At 42.6% G+C, this 21,560-nt stretch overlaps 1 protein-coding gene across 1 annotated transcript in view; it reads right to left on the bottom strand.

Moving 5' to 3' along the window:
* Nucleotides 1-21,560, bottom strand: part of LOC107115712 (spermatogenesis-associated protein 7 homolog) — a 94,345-nt gene that overhangs the window by 5,509 nt on the left and 67,276 nt on the right. The window contains exons 6-10 of the mRNA XM_015417469.1: nt 18,419-18,891; nt 18,223-18,283; nt 14,915-14,961; nt 12,517-12,594; nt 11,232-11,289 (exon numbers count right to left, since the gene is read on the bottom strand). Of these exons, the coding sequence (XP_015272955.1) occupies nt 11,232-11,289; nt 12,517-12,594; nt 14,915-14,961; nt 18,223-18,283; nt 18,419-18,891 (717 nt within the window). The remainder of the gene's footprint in view (nt 1-11,231; nt 11,290-12,516; nt 12,595-14,914; nt 14,962-18,222; nt 18,284-18,418; nt 18,892-21,560) is intronic.

The raw sequence follows: 21,560 nt of genomic DNA, 5'->3' as shown, positions 1-21,560 counted from the left end.
CAGAGTTTGAGGGGAAAACCCAAGCCACACTTTGGAGTTTGCTTTCAGTGACTTTTGCTGCAACAGGATTTTACAAAAAGACAATAAAGGTTTACAAAAAGATGGCACCTGGTATTTTTGGCCACTGTGTGACAGTGTTGGACTAGATGGGCCATTGGCTTCTCTTATGTTCTTATGTTAATAACTGTCAGGAGACGACTAATACAACAGAGAGGCCTTCAGAGTACAAGCACTAACACACAGCAGAGAGAAAACAATAGACAGGCTGAACACTAGAATGCACCACAGCTGCCCCTAAGATACAAGTGGACTAAATGATCTTTCCCTGATAACTAGAGAATGCAGTCCACTCCTGTCATATCCTAGTGGTTTCCAAAGCATTCTATAGTTCCACTTCTACCACTAATTGTAGTAACAGTGACTATAAAACCACTTTAGCTGTAGTGATAAAAATGGTGGGTAAAGGCTAGCAACTATTTACTGTATGGTCACTTACTATGTAATAGGGCTATATACAGAAATGTTATGCATCTTATTTTTCAGTTCATTTAAGTTTTTTTAATACAATAATGAAAAGTATTTGCTTTATTCTATTCTTTGTTCCCACTTGTTTCAGTTGAAAACACATTTCTGACAGTACTCTTTTCCACTATCTAATTCTCATAAAACTCCCAGGGATTGCCCCCCTTCCCCACCCCCATATCCAAGGAAGCCACCTACTTTCAGACAAAAAGTAGAAACAATCCCTATTTTATGATCAAATAACATCCTTGCTTGCAGAAGTGGGACAAGAAGGTATAAGAACACTGGCATATGAGTTTTCCCTCCTTTCCTAGTATTTTCAAATAGGGTGAGGTGGGCCTATTCTTAAAGAAAAATATAGTACACATGTGGATAAGCAGAGCTTCATTTCATGACACTGTTTTAATTTTAGCATTTTTCTCTCATCCTGGCTGTCTTCTGGACTGGAAGAAAAATGCTAAATTAATGAAATGAGCATGGTGAAGTAAAGCTTAGTAGGGAATAAAGTTTTGTTCCACTCAACGAATTAAATGACAACTTTTATTTAAAATTGATCTCCCTCACTTCCTGTACACATTTATGGGAAGGTTCGTGTAGAAATACTCAAGAATTGTGCCATTTTGCTCTGAATTAAGAAAGTTTGCATCCCTCCTCCTTCAGTGTTGTGGCTTGATGTAAATAGTGTGTACCCATTTGTTGTTGTTCAGTCGCACAGCTAAGTCTGACTATTTGCGACCCCATGGACCACATCACACCAGGTCCTTCTGTCTTCCACTGTCCTCTGGAGTTTGCTCAATTTCATGTTCGTTCCATCAATAACACTGTCTAACCATCTCATCCTTTGCCGTCCCCTTCTTCTGTTACCTTCAATCTTTCCCAGCATCAGGGTCTTCTCGAGTGAGTGCTCCCTTCTCATTTGGTGGCCAAAGTATTTGACCTTCAGCTTCAGTATCTGTCCTTCCAGGGAACAGCCAAGTTTGATTTCCTTTAGGCAGGGGTCATTTAGTAGAAAAAGAGGTGCAGGAGCTCATTAGCATAACTTATTAGCATAACTTATTTGCATATGCCACACCCCCTGACATCACTGGAAGTGTGTCAGAAGGCAACACCCACCACTCAGGCCCCACTGGACTGTTTTGGGGGACACGCAGATCTGCCCTCACAGTGGAGGGAGAGCTGGTACCTGAACGCAGGCCAGAGGGGGGGCTCTGCAACTTACCTGGCTGCTTCTTGCTCCTCATGGCCCGACTGAGGGCTCCTGGGAGCAGGGGGCAGGGCTTGTTGCATGTGCCCGCCCCCTGGGCTCCTTACTGCTGGAGCTTCGCTCCTGTGCGCTCCTGCAGGAAATGACCCCTGCCTTTAGGATTGACTGATTTGATCTCCTTGCAGTCCAAGGGACTCTCAAGAGTCTTCTCCAGCACCATAATTCGAAAGCATCTATTGTTCGGCGCTCGGCCTTCCTTATGGTCCAGATCTTGCAGCCATATATTACTACTGGGAATACCATTGCTTTGACCACATGGACTTTTGTTGGCAGGGTGATGTCTCTACTTTTTATTAGGCTGTCAAAGATTGAAATAGCTTTCCTCCCAAGGAGCAGGCGTCTTCTAATTTCATGGATGCAGTCACCATCTGCAGTGATCTTGGATCCCAGGAATGTGAAGTCTGTCACTGCTTCCATGACATCCCCTTCTATTTGCCAAGGAGTGATGGGGCCGGATGCCATGATCTTAGGAGTTTTTTGATGTCGAGTTTCAAGCCAACTTTTGTGCACCCCTCTTTCATCCTCAGCAAGAGGTTCTTTAGGTCCTCTTCACTTTGTGCCATTAGAGTGGTATTGTCTGCATATCTGATGTTGTTGATGTTTTTCCCAGCAATCTTAATTCTGGATTGTGATTCATCCAGGCTGGCATTTCACATGATGTACTCTGCATATAAATTAAATAAGCAGGGTGACAATATACATCCTTGTCACACTCCTTTTCCTATGCTAAACCAATCTGTTGTTCCATATCTGGTTCTAACTGTAGCTTCTTGACCCTCATATAGGTTTCTCAGGAGACATGTGAGGTGGTCTGGTACTCCCATCTCTTTAAGGGCTTGCCATAGATAGTTGTGATCCACACAATTAAAGGCTTTAGCGTAGTCAATGAAGCAGAAATAGATGTTTTTCTGGTACTCCCTTGCTTTTTCCACAATCCAGCGAATGTTGGCAATTTGATTTCTAGTTCCTCTACCTCTTCGAAACCCAGCTTACACTTCTGGCAGTTCTCTATCCACGTACTGCTGAAGCCTAGCTTGTAGGATCTTGAGCATGACCTTGCTAGCATGCAAAATGAGTGCAATTGTGTGATAGCTGTGTGTACTCATAGCTTGTTTTAAATAAAACGGATGTTGAGAAATCTCACTATGATTTTGCATCACTGATCACTCACACAGAGAGACCTAAGATCCTTCCTTAGATCTTTTGAATCTCATCTAGTATGATACTAGGGTCCCGGTCACACGGAAGATTTTGGCCCGGGAGAGGGACGGATCGGGGTGCAGCAAACGGGCGCGATCAATATCTGGGAAGCGGCACACACCCATCCCCGATCCGTCCCTAAACCTGGAAAAGCCGCTGCAAAAAAGAACCTCCTACAGAGGAGGACTTACCTGAAGCACTGTAGCAAGCGTGGTCGTGGGATTGCCGCCGTGCCCGTCGTCTGGAGCAATCCAGGCTCCCGGCTGAACTGCGCATGCGCACACATGCGCAGTTCGGCAGCCTCACTGTCCTTTCAGTAGCTTCCCCCCGGCATCTGATCATGCCGGGGAGGAACTGTGCGGCGGCTCAGGGGATCTATGTGATCCCACTTCCGCATGTTTCTTTGGTGCGGCTTTAAAAAGCCATACTTTGGCCGTAAACACCCCCCCCCCCGTGTGGCAGGGGCCTAAGTCTATCTTTCTCTCTGTCAGTGTTACATGAAGGTGGGATAGTCATTTGATGTACTGATGCTTTTTTGCCTGTCTTACAAATAACACAAGGGAAATATTTGTCTCTCTTGCTCACAGGTGCACTGCCTGTCATGGTGGATATGGGAATGTAAGTCCCTTTATACTATCCCCCTGCCTGCTGCACTGCCTACAGTCCAGAACAAGCAAAGAGGGAAAGGGTGTTGCCTCTGTTTTTCTTCCTCCTTATCCTTTGAAAATAGAAATGCTATGTACATAAACAAATATTGGAATGATTCTCTTAGGTGAGGAGACCTACTAATTTGTATTACTGGAAGATGACCCTGTGAATTACATTATCTGTTTCTGCTCGTTACTCTCCCTTCATTCCTTTCACCTCATACACCTGTGAAAAACAGACATTAAGGTGCCACTAACAATGGACATTTCTAACATTTTCCAGAGAATATGGATTACTAGAAATAATGGCAACTAGTGTTGATGGATTAACTATATTAAAGAAGAGGGATTCATTTTGAATTTTGGATGCACATCTATCAATTGGTCACATTTTTATCCAGGTTCATCACATTTGTATTTGTTATGCCATAGGCTAAGAGGCCATGGCCAAGGTCACCCAGTGGTTGTGTAGGGATCTGAACCTGAGTGTCTCCAGTATATATTAGGGATGCTTGAACACTTGCCATTTTGGCTTACATCCTGTTCACCAGTGGCAATCAGGCAGCCAATTAATCAATGGGAAGTTCAGCTATTTACAGTCTGGAAACATCTATTCTCAGGAATAGGTTAGTTACAGCCATTTGAAACTAACTCCCAGTTGATGAGAGTTCTCTCATCTGATCTTGGCTTCTGCCCTCCTTCTGGGGAAATTTTGCTCTGCACTAAGCAAAATGCTTTTTCTTTCTTTTATCTTTTTTTGTAGTGGTGGGGAATCAATAGCTGACTTTCAGCTAATGTTCTTTCCGATTTGATAAGGTAAAGCACATGGGGGGGGGATGATCTGTAGCCCAGCTAATTCTCCTTCTCTTCTCCACACTCAAAGCTGTGAGCTTGGAAAAGGAACAGATTACTCCTGTTCTCCATAGCTCAAGCTCTCAGCAATTGGCTTGGAATGTAAAGAAAAGGAGTGGATTGCTTGGATTACAGAGAAGAGAGATGAACGGATCTCTTTCTCTTCTTCCTTTTGCGATGGGGAAATCAGAAGGATTGCTCTGTCTCTCCCCATCCCAGCTTTGAGGGAAGGGAAGAGAAATGATTTTTCTCCTTTTCCTTTTGCAGTAGAGAAATGAGAAACTGATCATGTCGATTCTCCAACTTTACTGTGTAGCAGGGTTTTTTTTGGGGGGGGGCAGTAGCCCATTCCCAGCTGATCCCCCACTAGATGTGATAGCTTCTTATACATCTCTAAGCTTTCCTGTGCCCAACCCAACAAGGTTAGTGCTGGGAAATCAGACCCTGATTTCCAGCTGATCCCCTGATCAACTGTGAGTCAGCTTCTGACCAACAGGCAGCTGCAGATGTTTGGCAAAGAACTATAGCAATGTTGTGTGCACCATTCAAATAATCTCCTTTTCCAAAGCATTTTGTGCCTTTTGTGGCACTTGCACCAAGTTCATCAGCTAGTTGTCTCTCAGTATGTAGCCCCAATAAGTTGTTGGAAAAATAGGTGCTTCTGACAGTAATCATATATGGGGTAAAACACAGAGGGAGTAATGCTGTATTAAACTTCATGTCTAACACTGTAGAAGATTATGCATGGTAAGCTGATCAAACATCTACAGCACCCAGTTGGCCACACAAAACCCTGTAATATAAAGCAGTCACAGGGTTACAAGGAAATGGGCCTGCTGGGGGCCTTGCCTTCTTTTCCTTCTGCTCCCACCACAGCTTTACATTTGTTGTCCTTGCTATGTCAAGGGCAAGACATTCCTGTTGGCAATGTTCCCTCTAAGCTGTCTCGTGAGCAAAAATTCTACTTTGTGAGCTACCGGCACTAAAGCTGTGAGCAAGTGATTTGGCTGCTGCATAAATTAGTTTGCTCTGGAGCCCTCCTTCCTGAGCTGAGACAGAAATGTGTGAGCCAGAGGCTAAAAAACTGTGAGCGAGCTCACACTAAGTCATCTTAGGGGGAACACTGGTTGCCACAGTTGAGTGAATGGACTGTTGCAAACAAGGTTCTATCTGCCGGTGTGCAACACTAAACACTGGGCTGCCTCAACCACAGGAGTCTCCTTGTCCCAATCCTTCCCCCCTCCCTGGGAATAAATGCTGAGCTCTGGGATCAGGCTGTAAGAACTGTAGAGCAGCTAACATGTCCCCCCCCCCCAGTTGTATAAGACATAATTTTTGTAAACTACAGGGTGAGAAAGCATTTGTAAGATGCCATATAGTTACAGCTATTACCCAAATGGCAGCAATACAATGCCACCCTCTTATTTAACTCCATAGCTTTCCCAGAAAGAATTTATTTAGAAAGAGAAAGACTCTGTAGGAAACAAACCAGTTATTGGATTGCCGCTGCTGTATTTGCCATCCATTGCTCAAAACAGGATATACTTAGAAATGCATCTTAGTGGCTAGTTCTGAAAAATACACTTTCTGCTCACCTGGTTTCTTGGCATCACTCTCCAAGGTAGGCTTGTTAAAGAGCAGAAGGTGTTTTGGGACACATTTGTCCAAGACAATCAAGTTTATACATTTGAAGGTGGTCCAAGGAACGGATTCTGAAGCCACAGATAACAAATGTACATTCATGGTTTCTCATTCTACCCCTTAAGTGTCTGCTTACAAGTAAAGCAAGCCTCAGTATAAATGTCCAGTATACCAAGCCAAAACAATAACAAAAAAGCTACCAACCAATATATCTTAGAAAAAGCTGTTTGGACATTGGAATGAATTCTGAATTTTATTAAAAAGTCATTGGCTAGAGTTACAACATGATTGGAAGAAAATATTTTATTTATATCCTGTCCCCCCCCCCAATAGGGACCAAAAACAACATTATTACATTGTTTTCCCTTACTTGTTAGAGAATAAGCCTGATATTTGCTTTATGAACTATTTATTGCTACACACAATGGACTGTGCACACACACACATAGGCTCAGGAAGCTGTACACTTTAGGTCACCTGTTGTGATGCCACACATAGAGGGTGCCTGCACATACCTTACATGCAAATAAGGTTTCAGCTACACAGTTACCCAGCCTGGTGAAGAAGCACAAACCTCCATTATTGTGAGCAATGAAACAAAAACTCTAGGAGGAAACAGCCCCCATGGCAAAGATGCTTATGGTCACGTACTACCCATCACCTGCTTTGTTCCTGAGCTGGAATTTCCTGCCATATGGACATTTGGTTATCAATGGAACTGGCCAGCTTCATCAGCACTACAATGAAGCATCCTGATGCCCGAATTTCACACCTGTCCAGATGCCATACTCTGAGTAAGGTTTTAGGTTACAATATTGGCCACCCCTCTTAGGTAACCTCCCCTTCCCACATGCAACCAATAGGATAGTTTTTGGGACGGACTAACAGGTAGGTGGGTGAAGAGGTTGGCACAGTTACTACCCATCTCTTGGACCCCCTATAAAAGGAGAGAACCAGTCACCTGGCCCCTCCTACTTCATCAATTAGCATCTCCCCCGCAACAACCCCTGTCTGCTTTTACTCCTCTTAAGTCCCACTTGCTATCCCCAACACTTGCCTCCACTGTCCACACATTCTGGCTGGTTCTGGTTGTGTGTAAATTCCCTTTGTTTTCCATTTCTTCCCTCTATTCTTCATTGGAACAACCAAGCTGCAAGACAGTTAAGTATCACCCGTCATCACCCCCACCTGCTAATGCAACTGTGCTTATTTCCTACTGTATCTCTTAGAAACTTGATTGAATGTGTGAGTGCATCAGTATTGTTTGTATGAGATATATTTTTAAGTAAAAGACATCTATTTTAACCACAACAGCCTCAAATCCTTTACTGGTAACCCTTGGTAGGAACAGGACCTTGGTATAAATTGGCAAGAACCCATTTATAAATTGCCAATTGCTGTAAATAAAGCAATTTGGCTAACATACTCTACTTTATCCTCACAACAACCCTGTGAAATACCTTAGAGAATGTGATGGGGCCAAAGTTACCTGGCAAGCTTCCATGGTATATCACAAATTTGAACCCAGTTCTCTCATATTCAGCACTCTAATATACCACAGAGCACACCAGACAGAGAAAGCTGATAGGAACTGGGAGAGAAGGACCACCATGGCATCCTTTTGGAGCATCTCAGAACCTCGATTCCTAAAGACACAGACTACTGAATTTTATCCTTTTTCTTAAAAAAAACCCCCAAGGCATGTTATGGTGTGATTTAGTGAACAGAATATTTGATTTGGATTGGAAACACTTAATTAAAATCCCTGCTCAGTCATGAAACTCACTGGGTGATTTTGGGCCAGGGAGCTTCATCTATCTCATAGGATTATTGTGCAAATGACATGGTGAATACCCAGGTATGCAATGAAGGATGTAAACAGTAATAATAACAACAAACTGTCTGAGTCATGGTGACTTCTCTACTTCCACCATAAGTCTTTCGCCAAGAACTGTACATATTTTGGAAGGCATTTTATTTAAAGACCAGCAAAATCTTTGATGGCTGACTGAAGGAATACTGAGGGGCTGTTAGCATGAAGATCAGACCCCAACACATTACCATCTGATATTAAAATTGTTGGGAATGTATGGGTTGCAAGGTCTCAGATTCCAGCCATTATAGGATTAACTTGTTTACCATCTCTACTATTGTTTAGACTGACCTGGAACGGAAACCTGGCAGACAGCCACTGCAAGAAAAGCCTACGAATGTTAATGGTATTGATTGGTTACTGGTTTCAGGTGACTTCCTTTCTAGGGGTCAAGAAGAAGGAGATTCTCCATTGCTGTGTACTTGTTGTGTGACCATGCTTTCTAGAAGTAGGATGTGAAAATGTAACTCTAGACATGTTTGTTACTTTGTAGGTTTCTCGTGTACCTTTTACCCTTAGAAATAAAGCTTTTTAAACAGAAATAAACGTCTCCTCTCCAGTGGAGCAAAGATCCATTGTAAACTCTGAGTATTTTTGACAATTTTTACCAACAAAAATATCCGTATCTTGCAGGACAGGACCTTAGAAGAGACTAATTCTGAACCACCTTCCCAAGAGTACATTATATATCTGTTCACTTAAATGAATCCTTTTTCAAAATGCCATTATCTAAAAACAACCTACAATTCGACTCTGATTGTTCTTACACAGCATAATGAATCTTATCCATACTAATGCCTGAACGCTAAAGTTGCCCAAACTATCTGTTATATCACAGTCGTGTCACTTAGAATGACACAAAACCATTCTATGAAGCCATTACTTCATAATTATCCAGATTACCTCTTAATCTTCCTTCATAGTGAACATGGCTGACTCCCACATAGCCTCTTGGTTCAGAGAATGCTGTCGAACAACACTATCTTCTAACAAAATGAAGCAATCCTGCGGCTTCAGCATGTGACCTTTTATTTCAGTAACACAGAAAACAGATGATACCACCCAATTTAAACCACCCAATTACTACATAGTTAATTAATATGAGATAAACATTATAGTCTAGCAAACATCACACCTGTGCAATTAAAAAGCCTGTTTATTGTCACCATGTTTTCTGTGTCTTGCCTTTTTTGCTCTGTAGCAAGGTCATTGTCAAAGCACATATATAATACATCTAAAGACTAAAGATCGGGAACTCCAGCAGTGTATGTTACTATTAATAAACACATTCACCCCTCAAAGAGAAGAAGAGGAGGAGAGATTGGATTTATACCCCGCCCTTCACTCTGAGTCTCAGAGCAGCTTACAAACTCCTTTCCCCCCCCCACAACAGACACCCTGTGGGGTAGGTGGGGCTGAGAGAGCTCTTTTGAGAACTGCTCTTTCAGCAACAGCTCTGACCTTGGCTTGCCCAAGGTCATCCAGCAGCTGCAAGTGGAGGAGTGGGGAATCAAACCCAGTTGTCCCAGAGTCCGCGCACTTAACCACTATAATAATATGGAATGCCAGTGAATACTATCTGAAGTACTCCTGAAATGTTGCCCTCTTCAGTCTAGCTAAATAATTTCCAAGATGTCTGAGTGGTAAGAAGTTTGAATGAAGTATGTTGTTTGGTCAGTAATATATTGAATGAATTGACCAATGACAACAATGTATAAATAAATAATAAATAAATGTCACATGCTCATATAATTAGGCCATTCTTGTCCTCAAGGAAGAACAACAGTCTTCAATACTGTTTTCTTTCTACATTCAGAGCCAACTTATATATTACAAGCTAACTTAGCATAACATTTTTTTCTAAAGAGATGTTCTAAATGTATTACAGGGCTGTGCATTATGGGCATGGTTGCTGTTTCTGTGCACTCCCACATTGCAATACAACAATTGACTCCGGAAGAGCATGTGGAGTGAGATGAAAACATGGTTACCTGCCCCAATACTGCCGTGCCTTGGGTTCAAAGGTTAGTAGTACACAGAAGCATAAGAAACAACCAGATGACCTGACAGATGGGGCTACTAGAAGCATTTGGCTAGCCACAGTTAGAATGAGAATACTACTATTACTGTTTTCTGAATAAACCTGCTGTAAATGGGTTGTAAATGGAGCTTAACACTGGCCACAATGTTGGAACTGACTTTTAGCAGTCATAATAAGTCGTTAACCTTTGAACTAGAGTCTGCCCTATGATGAACATCTCTGTGTAGATTAAGATATCCTTATGGATCATCAAATGCCCACCCAACACCCCAATGTCTGTATTTGCATTTGAGTCAAAGGCCACTAGGAGCTTCGGCGGCTCAAGTGGTTAAGACGCTGAACTGCAGGCTGTGGAACGTCAGTAGTTCAGCAGTTTGAGACCTGAGTGCCGCATGACGGAGTGAGCTCCCGTCTCTAGTTCCAGCTCCTGCCAACCTAGCAGTTCGAAAGCAAGAAATTGCAAGTAGATAAATAGGTACCACTTCGGTGGGAAGGTAACAGCATTCCGTGCGCCTTGGTGTTTAGTCATGCCGGCCACATGACCACAGAAACGTCTTCGGACAGCGCTGGCTCTTCGGCTTTGAAACGGAGATGAGCACCGCAACCCTAGAGTCGGATTCGACTGGCTTTCGAGCAAGGGAACCTTTACCTTTTACAAAGGCCACACATCAAGCTGATCTGCCCTTTGCCTGGCTCTGAACAACATGCACTTTAGACCATCAAAAAGGGTTCCAAGCAAGGGTTTTTGAAGCATGGAGGACTTCACAGTTGGTGGTCAAGGCTTTGTAGTTTATCACACATATCCATTGACCCATTTCTAAAAGTAGAAGGCTACAAATCCTGCTTGGCGTTACTTGCTGCTCCAAATGGCAAAAGCAACAGAAAGTCAGAGCAGCAAACATTTTTCACAAGGGTCTTCCTTCATCTAAATCTGAATACAGGCTGCTATGTACTTTATCAAACACTATTTTTATTTTTTAACTTAGGCACTGCTATGGGTGTATGGGGGGAAACATCTTTTTTTAACCTGTTCCAAATATAGCCCGCCCTGTGGCTTTTACGTCATGCAGGTATCTGTTTTTATTCCCCTTTTAATTAAAAAGTGTAGCAGCCCAAGCTGTTGTCCTAGACCGATGTAGGACTATTCCACTGCTTGTGACAGCGCATTTAATAAAAGGTATTTTTGCTCACCTCATCAAGGTCACACCTCCTGCTTCTAACATGTAACTGAAATATATCACCAAGTGCCCTTAGAAAGAAGGGGAAAATATATATCAGCAGAGACTCAAAAAGAGAACCAAAAATAAAGCAATAAAAATAGCAACAAGGAAAATAGATACTCTTTTTCAAAGCAGTAAAGATAGGTTTTCGATATTCATCCTTGGATTTCCTTCACTTGTTTGGAGGAATTGCTGCCTCCATGACAAACAGTGCTATCTATTTTTATCTCACCCTTCCTCTAAGGCAGGGGTATCAAAACATAAGGCCTGGGGGTCAGAACTGGCCTGTCCATGGCTCTTATGTGGCCTGCGAGTAACTGGTGCAAGGGAGGGAGTGCCGGGGGGAATGGGCAGAACCACTCCATTGTGGCTTCAGCACGGCAGAACAATCTTGTCTGCAGCAGTCAACCATTGTGGGAGCATCTGCCCAGCACTGCACTGCTGCCTCTCCAGCCTGCCTATGTGGGTTTTACTCTGCACCCCCCTCCCAGCCCCTGGGACCTTGCAGTGAGGATACAACAACTCAGAGATTACCAGCTGATGTCATTCATACAGTTTCTATCTGTATCTGGCATTACGTTTTATGGCATACATGGCCTGGCCCAACAAAGTGACATTTATGTAGAAAATGAGTTTGATATCTCTGCTCTAAGGAGCTCAGGGGAAGTATATATGAGTATACATTACCACCACAGCAACCCTGTGAGGTGGAGAGAATGACTAGTTTGAGGTCATTCTGTGACTTCAGAGCAGAGGAATTTGAATCCAGGTCTCCCACGTCCTAATCCAATGCTCGAGCCACTGAACCAACAGTGAATCTCCATTCTATCAGCTTGGAGGGCCTGTCCACTCGCTATGTTTCTGAGTGTACATCTAAGAATGAATGTGAATGCAACAGATTCAAACATGGATATTATATCCAGCTATACTCAGTGGAAAGCAAAGATTGTTTACAGTTCCCTGTCAAGTGTCTGTTCAGTAGTAAACTAAGGTCTGTGTTGGTGTGTAAAATGGTTCTAAAATGAACACTTATGACCTTCATTTAAAATACGTTACAAGTGTGAATGCTGTTTGAGGTTAACAGCTTTTCAGAATTCCATGCGTATTCCCTCATTTGGGGTACATTAGTAAATTGCAGTATGTGAAAAGACCCTAACATAAAAGTCATTAGGAGTACACAGGTACATTCTGCATCATGTAATTATTTCCTTTATTTTAATAGAAGAAAAAAATGGGAAGAAAATCTGAGCACTCACTTGTTCTGGTAACAGCTTCTGATCAAAATGTCATTTGTAATTTCCTTAAGAAACTGAAGGTACTTCAACTCTTCTTCTCTTTGTCAACATGAAACAGATTAGGATAAACATGTTAAGAAAAGATTGTTCCTTGGGCTTCTGCCCTCTATCCCAAATACTAACATTCATGCCACTTTCAGTTGCTTAGGTGAAAGGCAGCCTATTTCTATGACACTGTCCCATGGGAATGATTCAGATGATTCACTTTCAAGTCCCACTGATTTCAGTGGGAGAATTAAAAATATGTATAGCTTTCTTTCACTAAAATCAACAGGATTTACCTGTTTAATTTGTACATATGGAGCTGCCCTGTACTGATAGAGACTATTGGTCCCTCCAAACCAGTGGCTCTCTGCCATGGTGTGTGTACCACCAATGGGACACAGAAGTAGTTTAGGCAGGATGCAGGGTTTCATAGCAATTAACTTAGAATGCACTCTCCTTCAGTGTCTGTGGCCCTGACCTGGATAGGTCAGGCTAGCTCAGTCGTGTCAGATCTTGGAAGCTAAGCAGGGTTTAATTTGTACATATGGAGCTGCCCTGTACTGATAGAGACTATTGGTCCCTCCAAACTAGTGGCTCTCTACCATGGTGTGTGTACCACCAATGGGACACAGAAGTAGTTTAGGCAGGATGCAGAGTTTCATAGCAATTAACTTAGAATGCACTCTCCTTCAGTGTCTGTGGTCCTGGATAGGTCAGGCTAGCTCAATTGTGTCAGATCTTGGAAGCTAAGTTAGTACTTGGATGGGAAATACATGGAGCCTGGCAATGGCAAATCACCTCTGAACTTTACCCCGAAAACCCCATGGGGTTGCCATAAATCAGTCGCAGAAAGAGTTCCAGGACATAGTTTCAAATATACAACGCAATTTACTGTTTATACCCAATCCCATGATAAATCATATTTGCCTTATTTCTTGGACAGAGAGTCACACCTAAAGGATTTACAGTAGACATTCTTAACACTACAATATCCATAGCAGATTAACAAGACCACACTGGTATCCCAGGACAGATTACTACAGGACAGATCCAAAATAATAAGTGACAGAACACCAGTTGCTCTCACCTATAGCTTCTGAGTAAAACCAATCCTACTTACCATCCATGATCTAAAGCCTGTTTTGGATGATAATTCCTCTTTCACAAAGGCCTTGGGTGGTAGGCCTTTACTTGCTTATAGACAGCCCTCTAATATAATGTGCAACAATGCACCACCCCATGGAGATATTAGCATGAGAACCAGACAGTGCAATCAGCCCAGCTCCGTCCCTGTTCAACTTAAGTAACACTATTACAGGACCTGATAATATTAGCTATTGTAGTTAATCAGGGGCTCATTTACTTGCTCATCATTCTGTGAGATATATCCCAGGCTCACCAGGTAGCCACCTCAGGAGCTTGTCTCTTTAAAGTGCTACTATGTTGTCACTGCCGCCGCCACCACCACCACCACCACAACAGCTGATCTTCCTCACTAGCTTGGGTGGAGGTGGGACTCCCTACCTCTCGCAGGGAGAGGAATCCTTGTGAGTGTACAAGGGAAACCAGAGGGCATGCACTGCCTGTTAGGCCACCTTTAAAAGCAGGTTACGATGAGGACAGTGCTCAGCTACCCACCCCAGGCTAGAGAGGGAAGCAGCAAGAAGAGGAGGAACAAGGTGTTAGAGACTGTTTATTCTCTTAATTCTGAGGTCAATGGGTGATGTCCGCAAGTGAACTTGGGAAACAAGCCACTGAAGGGAGGGGCCTAAACACCTCTCATTATTTGTCAACAATGCCCTGCTGTTTATATAGGAAAAATCCCCAAAATATTGCTCCTGAAGGACAAGGGATGCCCAAGAACAAAATTAAAGCGAGCTGAAGGAATGCCATGAGGGGAAATTGCCCCCACATCTGTAAATGCAAATTTTCCATGGGATCCTACTCAGTGACAACATTCAAAAATGCACTGAAGAACTTTTCAGTCTTCCAGAACATCCAGTGGGAAGTGGCTATATTAGTTCATGAATAGGTTTGATAGTATTAGCCAGGTCTGCCGTTTTCTTGGCCGCTACAGGTATTACATTTCTTAACAAAACCAACTGTTCTTGTTATTACCAATCACAGCTGTTGTGAATAATCACTGTACTTCTCAATATACTTTGACATAGCAATATCACAAGCTAGGCCATTTAACCCTTTGCTCTTTCTTTTTCTTTCTTGCAGGCTGAGAATTCACTTTGTGCATCTGAATAATTTGCTGAAGCCCACAAAAGCTTATGCTATGCTGAACATGCTAGGTTTTAAGGTACCCAACATTCTTCTTTGATATTCGCTGCAACAGACTAACATGAGCTCTGTACAATTCACTTACTTTGCCTGAAGCAGTGCTTGCAGAGAAACTGAAGTCTCCTGATGTTTCTATAATGTTTAAAAGCAGAGAAAAGAAACTAAGCCATTGCTTTATAGACTTGGAATGCCATATCTCCTTGTGTCGTAATAGCTAGTTACCCAGTGGACCCATTATGAACATTACCAATGTGTCTTATGGCACACAGTGTCAGCTCCTATATAAAGATATACTTTATAGGGATTTAACTATTAGTATGAAAAAATATCACTTGAGAATTGCCTGTGACTTGTCTCCAGCATAGGCTTGGTCTTAGGAGATGTTTCATAAGTTCTCTATGTATTTTTTGTATGAATACCTGAGTACATAGACACATACTGTGCATTACATATTAATTTGGCCCCAACATGCTTGTGCAGTTTAAAGTAAAACAGACCAAAAAAATACATGTATATGCCCATCCCATTTCCCAAACAGCACATTCTTGGGTAGTCATACCCAAGACCAAACAGGAATAAGCCAAAAGTATTTGTTGATGTTCATTATGGGTAAAGCTTTATACTGACTCAGTCCATCTTCCTCTGCACATGCAGCTGCATGGACAGGAACAGATTCCCAGAGGAATCACTGGAGCCCTGGATCTCCCTTTCTCCTGCCTTCAGCCAGCTGGTGCAACTGCAAGGGAGGAGGTTTATTTATTATTCATTTATGTATCCCCTGCCTTCCTTCCCACTGGAGACCCAAAGCAGCTTCCAGGAGGAGGTAAAGGCGCCACAGAAATGCTCTGCTATATCCATCGATTAAGTGTACCTGATGGCCATCCTAATGACAGAAGGGCCAACTTGCCCGGTATCAGTGAAGCCATCCCTGACCTGCACAGTTCTCCCAGCAATGCAAAGGGGTTGCAGCACGCAGTTAAGAGAGGGTGGGTGATGGGGAGATCTGCTTCTACCAGAGGAACGATGGTAAAGTACAACCTAATATATTGTTTTACACTTTTGAAGCAAACCGTGAGGCTAGTTACACATACTGTTGCAACACCCTTTTATTGCAGAAGTAGATAGCAGACACTAGTGATATTTAACCGCTAGAATTCTATAGCCAACATGTTAGCTGGGAAGTTCAAAGAAATATAAAATTCAGTACATGACCCCATTCATTTTATTCCTCCACTAGCTCCTTCATATTAATACATCATATTCTGTACTGATAGTAGGAAAACAATCAAAGAGTGAGCAGTGTTCTCCCTGCTGTTGCAACTCTTGAAGGCACAGGAGCCTTGTTAGGATCTAGACCTGGCAACTCTATGTACCATTTGGCTCCCTAGCTCATAGTTCACTAGATGTTTCCTCAGACTCACTCTCCCCCCACCTTTTCTCATTATTAAATTATTCCACTGTTTTCTCTGTCCCTTTCATTCAACTGCCATACTTTTGGGCTATCCTTTAGGTTTCCTACCTTACGGGTCCACTTTCCAATCACCCTTTCCAGTATTAACTTGTGCACACAGCTCCTTGCACACACACTATGTGAGAGTTCTTTCTCATCGAAACTGCCAACTACCCCTTCTCACAGAGACTGGAATGTGAACATGTTATTGCTGGTGGCTATGTTGTGCGAGCAGCTGGAATGTCTCGAGATATACCAGCTCATCCCACTGGTATCAGAGACTCCACTGCCACAAGTCCCATGCAGTATACATTTTCCAAGGTACATTAAGATCAAATTTCCATATTCTGTTTAGATGGAGAAACAGCATCACAAAATAGTTTTGCCTAATTATTTTCACATGAAGGAATGTTTCTTATGGATACCCCCCGTGAAGATAAGGCTGCTAATACACCTAATCAGCCTTCAGGCTCCCTCTCATGGTAAATAGCAATTAAATACTATTAAAATAATGTAATGCTGACTCAAAATAGGGCCAGAAATAATTAGTGGGGTAAGGGAAAGAAAATCAGAGTATTCCATATTGACAGTCTAAGAAGATAAGACCCTGAGAAATCTGTGATTGGATCTTCCCAGCAATTTTTAAAACAGAAACTGCAATTGTGTGAGGCCCCAACCTGGATTGGGGCTGTGGGGAAGCAAGTTGAAACTGACCCCTCCAAGCTGTTATTAGCCTCAAAAGGAAAAAAGAAAAGAAAAGAGATGGGCATCCATTCTTTGCCTGTCTTTTTTTTCTTGCCAAGACTAATAGCAGCACATAGAAGGGGTTGATTTATAGTTACAAAACTGTGTGGATGGAAGAGTTAAACAGGCTGGCTCCTGCCCTGCTTTTGCTATTTAAAAATCCTGTAAAGATCAGATCATAGATCTCTAACTATCTCCTAAGCAGAGGTCATTTCGGGGGGGGGGAACGCGGGGGAACACAGTTCCCCCAGGTGAGGTGCAGGGGGGCGGGGCACATGACGAAGCCCCGCCCCCTGCTTCCGGCCACCCCACTTCCAGCCCTCATTCAGCCAGGAGGAAGCAGGAGAAGAGGGAGGGTAAGTTGCTTCCTCCCCGCCTCTCCCCACCCCTGCCTGCCTGGGGCCAGGGAGGGCCTTGGCGGGGCTTCCTCGCACTCCCGCTGGCCTTGCAGGTCCACCGCCGGACCCCTGATGTCAGGGGGTGTGGCATATGCTAATGAGTTATGCTAATGAGTTCCCCTAGCTCTTTTTCTACGAAATGACCCCTGCTCCTAAGTTTTGTTTCTTTAAGCACAGGAACACACAGTTGATTGTACATATCATGTCGGTGTACTTCTGCTATCTATTATGAGAGCCTTTTCAGTTTCGGTACATGATAACACTAAAAAAGAAAAGCAAAAGGGGAAAGTTTTGTTCAGAGACAGTGCTTATTTGTAACTGTTAAAGAAAAGTAGTTAAAGAAAAGTAGATGATTTTGTATCTCTCCCACACGGCAGCTGACTACATTAGTTTAGTAAAACACACAACTGCTGCTTTTAGAGTCTCTTCTTGGAAAGAGAACCCTGGCGATGGTTCAGGTACTACTTTCGTACATTTAAAAACATTGTTTGTGTTTTCAAGAGAGCTCTGTTATTTTAGATCTTTCTATTGGAACCCACCCAGTGTCATTACCTACCCTGAAACACTACAATTCCCCAAATGTGTAATTTTCAATTGCTTGAATAACCAGTTTGAGTTAATCATCACCAACAATAATCATTGTAGGTATTTAAACTTTCTTTCAGCTATGTCTGATGCCATTCTATCACGGAGTAAATAGATTTAATCTAAAATTGCCTTGTGCTCAGATCCAGAATTGCTTAAATTTATAAATATTCCTGCCCATATCAATTCACTCAGTACCGAACGGGGTACAACAACCTTGAGTGGATGCCGCGTGAAGTAATCTGCATAAGATCTTAGACATTCATCTTCTGAAGCCCTGAAAGTTGAAAAAGGAAATTTTGAATAACATTGACAGCAGTTTAAAATTATTTGCTTGAAGCTGAGGACACTACATCTTTCATTTTTTTTCGTTTAGCTATTCATATGTAAACTAAGTTGTTGAGCATTTTACCTATAAAGCTTTCCTGGGTTTTTGTGCAATGGTTTATCAGACAAGAAGGTCTTCTTTCTGTGTGGAGAATTATAATACCTGTATTTTGAAAGGAATGATTTATTTGGTGTTTTTAAAACTTTTGGTGTAAAGGGCTTTTTTGTTTCTGTAAACCATTGTCTATGGACATCCAATGGGTCTCCATGTAATGTTTTCTTATGAAGGGGTCGGGATGTCTTTCTGCTGTGGCTCAGAGAAGGGCTCAGTCTGTGAGACTGGCCAAGTGGCACAGGATGCTGGTAAACTGTCTTCTTGCCATTGGAGAGAGCCTGAGATAAAGACCACCGGACAATATCCTGGATGGTCTCCTCTGCGCTTAAAACTTGGGACCGAGTTCTTGAATGTGGCTTCTTGATACATTCGGGGAAGTGCTCGTCTTTTTCTTTCAAGGATGGCATTCTTCTACTTGTAGCCAAATCCAGGCTGCTCTGTAACTAAATGCAAATGGGAGGGGGATTAGAAAAGGCAGCATAGTTTTCAATGAAAGGAACTGCATTTTCTTCTTTATTTAGACAGGGTTTATATGGGAAAATACACACAACATTATTATCCATAGGGACTGACTTAGGAAGGGGATGCACTACTTCTGTATTTTTGAAGGTCATTGATACATTCCTGTCTTATGTCCCAGGAAGACTGTGATCAGTGAATTCATCTTATTCTAGAGTTCCTTTTTGTTCTGTTTTCTAGAAAGGCAGTAGCATTTCTACAATGGCAGAAGGTATCCATGAATAAGGTCTACTTGGGTATTGACATAAACAAACAACATGGACAACATTGTTACATATTCTCATATGTACCTGCCCATCAACTCTGCATGCACTTCCTCTAGGGATGCACACTTGGGGAGAAAAACTGTATATTTTTAAATTCAGCTGTTGGGATTGGTTTCCATACTGGTATTTCAGATTATTGGGGTCCCCTACACCATTTCAGGATTTGGATTTTTTTAAAAAAAATCCTGAACATTTTCTGGTCCATTATCCTTTATCAGAGGACTATTTCTGGGGGGCTGGAGTGGCTATTTTTCAAACAAATGACACCATCATTTCTGGGAAACCAATCCTGCCTGTCCACTAAAGACTCTCCCAAATTTCAAGCAAACTGGATCAAGGGGACTAATTCTATGGAATTACAGATGGCCCCCAGCCATCCAACTTGTCTCCATTATTTCCTATGGAGAAAAAAAAAATCCATGCTTTCTCCAGGAAAAGAAGTCAATAGCCAAACACAGAAGACAGAGTAAAGCAACCACTGCCCAAAATTCTCCTAATGCAAACAGAACCAGTATGGCCAACAGAATTCACATCAAACCAGAGAATCCCAGCAAAACTTCAGGCCCATGTGGCAAGCCCAACAGAACCAATGTCAAACCAGAGAATGTAAGCCAAACCAACCTAGCAAGCCAGTACCAAGGCAGCCAGCCAGACCTGGCAAGACACTGACACAGACAGACACATGCTGATGTCCCTTCCTTAAGGAAGGCCACAGAAAGCAAGAGAGAGGGGTTTTTAGGCACCCGAGTTTCCCTCTCTCTGCAGGCTGCAGACTATACTGTCACTGGCTCACAGAATAAGTTTCAGGAGCTGAAGTTGCCCTTCATCACTCACACTCCTGTTCCCTCCATCCCCTGTAAAGAAGAAAAACAACAGCAATACAGTATGCCTGAGCATCATTTTAGGTGCTTCTGTGGGTTCTGCTTTATTAATTGAGATACTTTACTACTTTCCTAACATATCATTTCAATGATGTTTCTGGGGAGGGGTTCTTTATGAGGGTGGCAAGAACATTTCTGGCACTTTAAATACATGCTAATGAGATCTGAACTTGCTGAGAAGAGAAGAGACCTAGAGGTCATAGTAGATTTCTGTTGTTCAGTCGCACAGTCGAGTCCGACTCTTCGCGACCCCATGGACCACATCACGCCAGGCCTTCCTGTCTTCTGCCATCCTCTGAAGTTTGCTCAATTTCATGTTCATTGCATCTATGACACTGTCTAACCATCTCATCCTTTGCCATCCCCGTCTTCTTTGACCTTCAATCTTTCTCAGCATCAGGGTCTTCTCCAGTGAGTGCTCCCTTCTCATTTGGTGACCAAACTATTTGAGCTTCAGTTTCATTATCTGGCCTTCCAGGGAACAGTCAGGGTTGATTTCTTTTAGGATTGACTGATTTGATCTCCTTGCAGTCCAAGGGACTCTCAAGAGTCTTCTCCAGCACCATAGTTCAAAAGAATCTATTCTTCGGCGCTCGGCCTTCCTTATAGTCCACCTCTCACAGCCATACATGACTACTGGGAATACCATTGCTTTGACCATGTGGACTTTTGTTGGCAGGGGGATGTCTCTACTTTTTATCATGCTGTTTAGGTTCACTATCGCTTTCCTCCCAAGGAGCAGGTGTCTTTTAATTTCATGGCTGCTGTCACAGTCTGTGGTGATCTGCGATCCCAGGAACGTGAAGTCTGTCACTACTTCCACGACTTTCCCTTCTGTTTGCCAAGGAGTGATGGGGCCGGATGCCATGATCATAGTAAATAGCTCAATGAAAACATCACCCCCATGTGCCACAGTGAAAAAAAGCAAACTATGCTGGGGATTATTAGGAAAGGGATTAAAAATAAGATAGCTAATATTATAATGCTCCTTTTCAGTTTAAGAAAGAGATGACTAAGGGGGCAGGACAATTATGGATGGTGCTTGCATAGAAGATCTCCATGCAATTATGATTATACAGTATTGCATCCTTTGCATGAAACCTTTGCCACAGTGCAAATTCCGCACAGGGAAACAGCCCAAATTTAAGCAATTAAGCAGGAATTTTCAGGAATGAGGCAATTTTAACCTGTGTGTGCATGTGAATATGTAAGTATCTACACAAACGTTTGATTTCTTTTTCATGTTTCTTTTTAAATACAGTCCCTTACTTTGGGCTCAGGAACTGATGTGGTGCAGAAATTCAAACAAACAATAAAGCCTGCACAACGTGGCGCTCCAAGTGTGGCAGAGCCCTACAAATAACTTCCTGTTTGTGCTGTTCATTTGATATGACAAACACTAGATGGCTGTCAAGTACATGACTGATCACAAGAGATAACTGGTAG

Source organism: Gekko japonicus, unplaced genomic scaffold, assembly GCF_001447785.1.
Source record: "Gekko japonicus isolate JY-2015 unplaced genomic scaffold, Gekko_japonicus_V1.1 scaffold3497, whole genome shotgun sequence".
NCBI lineage: Eukaryota > Metazoa > Chordata > Lepidosauria > Squamata > Gekkonidae > Gekko > Gekko japonicus.
Note: the sequence above shows the minus strand (reverse complement) of the source record. Positions and strands in the feature narration are given on the sequence as shown.